The sequence below is a fragment of the Dendropsophus ebraccatus genome, chromosome 12, assembly GCF_027789765.1.
Source record: "Dendropsophus ebraccatus isolate aDenEbr1 chromosome 12, aDenEbr1.pat, whole genome shotgun sequence".
Lineage (NCBI taxonomy): Eukaryota > Metazoa > Chordata > Amphibia > Anura > Hylidae > Dendropsophus > Dendropsophus ebraccatus.
In genome coordinates, this window is record NC_091465.1 from 42,178,075 (window position 1) to 42,186,469 (window position 8,395).

The 8,395-nt window shown below is 41.0% G+C and overlaps 1 protein-coding gene across 4 annotated transcripts in view; it reads left to right on the forward strand.

Annotated features, from left to right (window-relative positions):
- Positions 1-6,346, forward strand: part of LOC138769690 (apolipoprotein A-I-like) — a 523,881-nt gene extending 517,535 nt beyond the window's left edge. For 3 of the 4 annotated variants that reach the window (XM_069948304.1, XM_069948302.1, XM_069948305.1), the window contains exons 2-4: positions 3,088-3,153; positions 5,233-5,380; positions 5,719-6,346. In XM_069948304.1, coding sequence (XP_069804405.1) covers positions 3,111-3,153; positions 5,233-5,380; positions 5,719-6,253 — 726 coding nt within the window. In that variant the 5' untranslated portion in view covers positions 3,088-3,110 and the 3' untranslated portion in view covers positions 6,254-6,346. Of the gene's footprint in view, positions 1-2,522; positions 2,549-3,087; positions 3,154-5,232; positions 5,381-5,718 lie in introns of those variants that run through there. The other variant, XM_069948301.1, reaches the window with a different exon arrangement.
- Positions 6,347-8,395: the final 2,049 nt, after the last annotated feature.

Sequence of the window (8,395 nt, forward strand, 5' to 3'; positions counted from 1 at the left end):
AAGAAGACACCTCCCCTGTGAGTCACTGCATGTAACCACAGTGTACCCTCTTAAGTCCCTATTACATGGCCCGATCTTCACAGCAAGCCAGCGCCGGCCTGTCAGGTCAGCACTCGCTTGCTCCTCATTCCCCCGCCCGCTGCTGGTGCTATTACATGTGCCAACAGAGAGCGTGTAATAACAATCACCCAGGCAGCCCATAGAGGATAGTAAAAACAAAGGGCGACAGCGCTCCATGGCGAGGATCAGAAGGGCAAGGTGAAAAAGGGATAGGGGTGCACGGCAACCCTCACCTGATGTGGTTGTGCAAAGGGAGGCACAACACTCTGCAGCGTATATATCAAGGACCGCAGCCACTCCCGATATCCAACAGGAAACAATGATGCAAACAACCTCCAACTCCAGACTACACGGATTATGGGGCGCAGGTCCAACTTGAGATCGAGGCACAGTGAGTAATAAAAATATATATTTTATTGTGGAGACTCAACGCGTTTCGGAACCGCACCGGTTCCTTTCTCAAGAGTCATGATACTGATAAAACAGAACAGCACTATATATCACAAACCAAGATGACATTAAAAGGGGAGGAGGACTCAGACCCTCCCACTTCAATCAACAGACACCTGTAACACCAATAAAGAAAGGCATATGGCTATATACTACATTGCATTAAAATACAATAATATATAAGAAGAGTATATAAAACGAATATGTATATAAATAAAAATAATAATATGTGTAGAAAATGTATAAAAAAATGTAAAAAAAAAAAAAAAAGTATTTTTATTTATATACATATTCGTTTTATATACTCTTCTTATATATTATTGTATTTTAATGCAATGTAGTATATAGCCATATGCCTTTCTTTATTGGTGTTACAGGTGTCTGTGTTGATTGAAGTGGGAGGGTCTGAGTCCTCCTCCCCTTTTAATGTCATCTTGGTTTGTGATATATAGTGCTGTTCTGTTTTATCAGTATCATGACTCTTGAGAAAGGAACCGGTGCGGTTCCGAAACGCGTTGAGTCTCCACAATAAAATATATATTTTTATTACTCACTGTGCCTCGATCTCAAGTTGGACCTGCGCCCCATAATCTGTGTAGTCTGGAGTTGGAGGTTGTTTGCATCATAGAGGATAGTGTCAGTCTGCTGCTGCCACTCCTATTACATAGAACAACAGCAGCAGATCATTACTATCGTGGTCGTTTGTCTGTCAATATGTTGAAAGACATTGAAAGACAATGATCAGCCGACATCGTGCATGTCGGCTGATCGTTGCCTTTTATTACACAAAACGATAATGGCCTTAATGGTTGATAATCTGCCAAATACAGCTGATAAAAACTCTTCATGTAATAGGGTGTTTACTCTCACAACAGGGATTTTTACTCAGTATGACTATGGTGGTATTATCTAGTCGCTATGTGGTGATAATGGTAGTGGCCATAGTGTGGCAAAATTATTTATTCAATACACTGGTCTGAGTATAGTGGGGTTTTTTTCTTTAGTAACAGTATGCAAGAATTATTTAGTCTCTGTAGTGGTAATATATGGTCCTAGTGTGGATATTTTATTGTCCTCAACCCCAACCCTTGAGATTATCCTGCGTGAGCTTCTGGTAAGTGGTGGTGCTCTTCTTATATCCATGGGCCATGTGTGTGTGTGTGTGTGTGTGTGTGTGTGTGTGTTGGTGTGTGTGTGTGTGTTGGTGTGTGTGTGTGTGTGTGTGTGTGAAGGGGGTCAGTACATTGCTTTGTCCCTTGTGCTACCAACCCATGCTATTCTACTAAGTGCAACAAGGATAATAGTAAAATAAACACAGTACAGTACATCAGATTTATAACCTTAATAACCTGAAGATCCTTCAAAGCAATTCCGCCCCATCCAGAAAAAGGGAAGTTGGAATATTAAGCTTTTTCAAGTTCATCTTGGTACTAACATTTAGATTCCACATAAAGGGTTGACGAGTTTCACTGTAAGTTTCAAGGTATCCTCAAGGTAATTGCCGTAGTTGTTGCAATGTGTCATTGGTGTCATTTTATTACTATATTATTTCAGAACAATGTATTCAGATGAATGCTTATGTACAGGACCTCTCCTATTGCACTATGCACAGCACAGTATAACACCTTTGTCTATAATGTTCCTTTAATTTTGAACATATCCTTCAATTTTTATTATTCGTTTCTTGCTCATATGCAGAAGGATTCACCAGTCCTTCACCCTAAGTAACTCTGGCCATATATTCACAATTCCTCGTATTCCTCCTATTCAGAAGGATTCACCAGTCCTTCACCCTAAGTAACTCTGGCCATATATTCACAATTCCTCGTATTTCTCATATTCAGTAGGATTCACAAGTCCTTCACCCTCTGTAACTCTGGCCATGTATTCACAATTTATTTACAGTTCTAATCGGTGTAACCGCGCTTCTAGCTTTTTAGTTGGTTGTTTGCCCAGTCAAACAGTGGGTGACCAGATCTCTGCACATAAAAGCTGGAGACAACGTCCATGTGATGGACTTGATCATCCTCTGTGACAGGTAAGAGACTTGCATTATATCATGCTGGGTTGGAGATAGAGATTTTGTTTTACTATACTATTAAAAGATAGATTATATTGAATGTAACACTTTTGGATAAGGAGGTTAAAACAATTATAACAGCTGTCTAAAGTAATCTGTGGTATTAGAAAAAGTGTTAGGCTGTGGTCACATGGCAGTAATTGCAGCCAATTTGCAATGATAAAAAACCATAACAAAAAACATCTGAACATTGAGAAACACATGGAATAAGAGAAGGGCTATACAGGTGTTTTCAACCCACTCCTGGTTTTGGTTGAAAAAAGACTTGACAGAAATACTATGTGTGAGCATAGCCAAGGAGGGGAAGGAACTAGCAGTAGAATGGTTGCTATTGCTTCAAATGCAGTACATGGATTATATTCATAGAAATGGGTTATAATTGGATCAGGACCAACATAAGAAACAGAGAAAGATGCAAGCTGTACAACAATGTTATATACATCGATTATAGAAGGTTTAACTTCCTGTTTTTTTCTCAACAATTTTTGTCTTTCTTGCAGGTTTACCATAAATTCCAATCATGAAAATCCCGGTTTTATCCCTATTCCTCTTGTGCCTATCAGGTATGGGATGTTGTTCCTTTGAAGCAATTTTAAAGGGATTGTCTGGGCATAGAGCCTATTTTAGTATGTTTTGGGGCTGCAGGGAACATAACAGGTATACTTATCAGGAGAGGTTTTTTGTGGGGATTTGCTACTGCTCTAGGCAGTTCCTGTCCAGACACAGGTGGCAGCAGAGAGCACTGTGACTGAGCAGTAATTGTTAGGCTATGTTCACACATACTATTTCCGTCAGTCTTTTGGTCAGTATTTGTTTAACCAAAATCAGGAGTGGAACTGACAGGGCAAAGTTATAATGGAAAGATTTTCCCAGTTTCTGTGTTTTCAGACTGACGGAAATATTATGTGTGAACATTAAATAGCCTTAATAAATTACAAATAACTGTCTGAAACCCGAAAATAGATCCAGTATGGGACACAGGGGCCGGGATTTAGTTAAGACTGGGGCATCTTAAACCCTCTTAAATAAGTGGGAGAAAGTAAATGTGGTTTTTAACCCCTTGAGGACAGAGCCTAAAATGACCTTAAGGATGGCGCCAATTTTCATTTTTGTTTTTTCCTCCTCACCTTCTAAGAGCTATAACTCTTATTTTTCCATCTACAGGGCCATGTGAGGGCTTGTTTTTTTCAGGAACAGGTGCCCTGTAATGGCGCCTTACAATCTACCATAAAATGAATGATAAAACCCTCAAACAATAAGATTTATGGGGTGAAGTTGGGTTAAAAAAATGAAATTCTGCAAATTTTGGGGCTTTACGTAATGCACTTTATAGTTAAACTGACATGATAACATTATTCTATAGGTCAGTCTGAATACAGCGATGTCCATTTTTTCTAATGTTTTACTATTTTTATTAAGGATATGTTCACACTACATAAGTTCCGAAGAAAAACACTCTGGCCGGGATTCCCTCAGCCTATACTATGTGTATACACTCCTGTCATATGCTCCATTGTGTGCAGTGGGGAGTTCTGATGCAGGCGCGCACGGAACTCAACGGTGCTAAAGATCATCCAGCCAGTCCTGCAGTACCGGCCGGGATGATCTTTTCTGTCTCTTACTATGTGTGACCACAGCCTAACAGTGAAACATTTTTTTTGCAAACTGGTATATTTAAAATGGTCTTATTGGGATTCTTATATGGGGCATCATTTTTGCGGCATGGTATTGTTTATTACTTTTTTTATATGTTAAATGTAATTTAAAGTAAAATTTTTACCGCTTTTTGTTCACGCCATTCACCGTGTGGGAATAATACTGTTTTATTTTTATAGACTGGACAATTACACACGCTACTGTGTATAACATGTTAATTAATTTTATTATTTTTATGTGTTTTATATATAAAATGGGAAGAAGGTTGATTTAGACTTTTTTGAGGGGCGGCGCTTTGGCACATTTTTAAAAACATTTTTTTATTAATTTATTACTTTCACATTTTACCTCAAGATCTAGAAAAGCCTTTAAAAAAGGTCCAAGGTCTTAATACTCCCCTGAATCCTTTAGTGACCCAAATGCTGTAAAATTAATATATACTGTATTCTAAACGAATAGTAAAAGATAGTCAGCGGCACTCACCATGTGTTAAAATGCGGTGTTTATTTTCAATACGCAAGTTACACGGCAGACATGGTAAAAGGCAGCAGCGTTCCACAAATGGCATTGGGCCCTTTCGTGCATTCACGCTTCCCCAGGCATGCATGAAACGGCCTGTCGCCATTAGTGTAAGGCTCCTGCCTTTTCCCATGTCTGCCATGTAACTTGCATATTAAAAATAAACACCGCATTTTAACGCATGGTGAGTGCCGCTGACTATCTTTTACTATTAGTTTAGATTACTTTTGCAGCGTCTTCCAGCAGAGCACCCAAGGGTCCAAGTTAAACGTTCCTAGCAAGTTACACAGAGACTATTACGTTTGCCTATCCCCTGGTTGGGGCAGTGCCAGATTCGTGTTTACCTTTGTGCATTAATATTCACTGTGCTCACATTGAAGTTTATTAGTGGTATGCATATTCTTGGACACCTATCCAATGTACTAGTGCACAGAGACCTTAGATAATAAACCTTATTTATCTTCCAGGAACATATGGCGTGTCCATTCCCCAACAGGATGAAGCACAACCTCCACAGCCTACAATACGGGACTCTTTCAAGAATCTATTGCATCATTCAATGGTGTTTGGTGTAGAACTAATCTCAACCTGGGAGTCATCAGAGGCTGAAAGAGAGTAAGATCACTAAACAAATAATTACATTTACAATACAGATGCCAAGGCTGAAAGATCTAACACTTGCAGCCCTCAATAGTCCACAGATGTGTACAGTACACACCGAAATACCATTTTGCCAGTACTGCTTGTATACTGGTTGTATACTGGACACAGCATGTGAATGAGGTTGAGGCACTCCTTGTAATGTACAAAACTAGGATGCCCTTTTTCTACTGCTAGAACGATAATGCAGAGGCCTCACCATGGTAAATCAAAAACGTACCAATCATCTTAATAGAACAAGGTATAAGACTTTCTCCTTCACTAATAATAAATATTCTCCTTTTCCCCCACAGGGCTGTATTAGGCGACAGAATAGAACTAATAAAGAGAAGTTATTTTAGCTTTGCCCTGACAATTGCTGCACCCTTGATACAAACCTATCACGAGGTGGCCAAGGAAATCAATGAGACCTACCCAGTCTACAACAATAAGGTTATGCCTATTGTCCTATCATTTGTGGTTAAAGCTGCGGAAAGTCTACGTTCAGCTGCTGCGGAAATAAAGCCTCATTTTGAGAAGTTTGAGGAGCACATTAAAGAACAACAGAATGCCTTCTGGGAAGAAATACGACCCATTATACTAGGTAAGGTAAAGTCTGTTATAGAAACCCTAAATAGCAATCTAAAGCCCTATATCGAGGATGTCCGCAAAGAAGTAGCAGCTGCAAAGAGCAAAGAAGATAAACCACCATCTGAAAAAGATCCTGCATATGCCGCTTGGGAAGAAAATCTCAAGATTCAAGAGTTTGTGCAAAAATTAGCCTTGTTTGATAAGGACCTGTTGAAGAAGATGTTATCTGAGCTGCAGATTACCAGTACCAAGGCTTAGGAGAGAAGCTCCGGCCATAACTGTGAAAAGCTAAGATGCAGCTACAAACATCCCTATGTGACAGACAGTTCAAATAAAAGCCATTATACTGAATATGTTTTATCGTGAATTTTACTTTTTTCATAATAAGCTAAATAAAGCCAAATTTGCACTAACTGACAAAGAAAATAACACATTAAGATTGGGTTGTAATCGAATAAAACTTGTGAAGGTGAAGGTAATGGTGAAGGTTTGTAGGTAATTTCAATATTAGAGGGAACAGACTGGGGAAACCGGTATAAAATAAAGGTAGCTCTAGTACCGTGTTGAGCCATCTCTAACCTGGATACAAGATGACATGTGGTTTGGCATGGTGGCTTCTATATGGCATCTTTAGGTATATTTGGTATATAGTGTATATTTGGTATAAGGTGTTGCAGTTGGGCTTGTAGATTCTGCACATTCCTAGGTTGCTGAAGCTGCCTCAACAAAAATGCTACTTTGGTGATAATTCTGGTGACTGGGCAAGCCAAAGAAGTGTTGCAACCTGGCAAAGACTCCTGAAAAACCCCTCCTGTGTGTCAGTAAGCCAGAGTCGGACTGGGAAATGCCAGATGGGCTAGTCCCTCTGTGAGCTACTCTACTGACTTTCCCCTCGAAAAATGCACTCTTTGCACATCACAGCCTGCTAAAATCACAGCTGTGTAGTACAGTAAGTGTGTTGTACAGGGGAAGAGCCCTGCACACAGAGCAGCTGAGGAGGAAGATCACTCACCCTTATGTCCTCTATGGGGGAACCTCGTAAGTATGACATCAAGCTAAGTGCGGTCTCATTTATTGGAAGGAGCAGGAACTCATGGATTGCAGGAGGCTGTGGCTGGCTTGTTGCCCTATACCAGTTATGGGGAACCTGCGGCCCACCAGCTGTTACAAAACTACAATTCCCATCATGCCTGGACAGCCAAAGCTTTAGCTTTGGCTGCCCAGGCATGATGGAAATTGTAGTTGTACAACAGCTGGAGGACCGAAGGTTAAGTACTAATACAATTATTGGGAGAAGGTGGGGTGCACTAAATGGAGTTAGGTCAGCTTCACATGGGCATATGACCACAGGTCTGAAGACCCAAACAGACACCCATCCCTTTTGGCCGATAGACCTCTGGTCAGGTCAGGTTCACATGTTGCACTAGCCAAGTGTTGCACTAGCCAAGGTTGCACACTACCATCCTATGTGGGGGAAGGTGGGTTGGTGCATCATGATTCCCACCTTGGTGTTTAAAGTGGCAAGAGAAATGGGGGGGTGAAGTATGGAGGGGAACTATTTATGGATAGATATTGGGGGGATTGTCACATTGACTTATTTCTGGACTAAGGGCTTCCATGACTATGACTTTCCGAGCGGAAAGAGCTGGAGGGCCGCAGAGAGCTGCAGGAGGGACAGCCCAGATGATGGGTGGCTCATAGAAGATAGTGGCGGTCTGCTGCCATCACTCCTATCCAGCCGACCATCGTTGTCATTTTAATTCAACATGCTGAAAGACAACAATCATTATGAGCTGTTACAACAAAGATTTTTACCCAGAATGGCCAGTAATCAGCCAGGTACGTACGATAATCATATTGTGTAATAGGGCCTTAGTTATTGTGTATTCTGTCTGTGATGGTGTCTAAATAGCGTTGTATTCACTAACCTAGTCTGCAGTGCAGAGTCTATGTGGACCTGATATCTAACCACTGAATGGCGGTATTATTGGCTATCTTAATGCTTGTATAGTGAGGGAACTGTACAGATATGCGCCATGCTATGATGACAGAGCCGCGCGGCTGATTCATTACAGCGGGGCGCATATCTATACAGTCCCCCCGCTCCCAGCATCTTATCACAGATGCTGCCCGGGCGGGGGAGGGGGGGAGTCCGTTACAGGCATTCCACATCCGTGTTGTGTGTGGAACACGAAACGTGTGAATACAGCCTTAGTGTTTGGAAATGGTCTGAGGAGAGACAGTGGTGTGTAATAAAAGTCAGTGTCACCATCAGTGTTTAAAGGGTGGACAAGGAAACTTAGGGAGCTACTGTTGTTTAACGGTCAATTTATCTCCTCTACTTGAGGTCTATCTGGGCTGTCCAAAGAGTGTTCACCATGCATATATGTACTCACATAA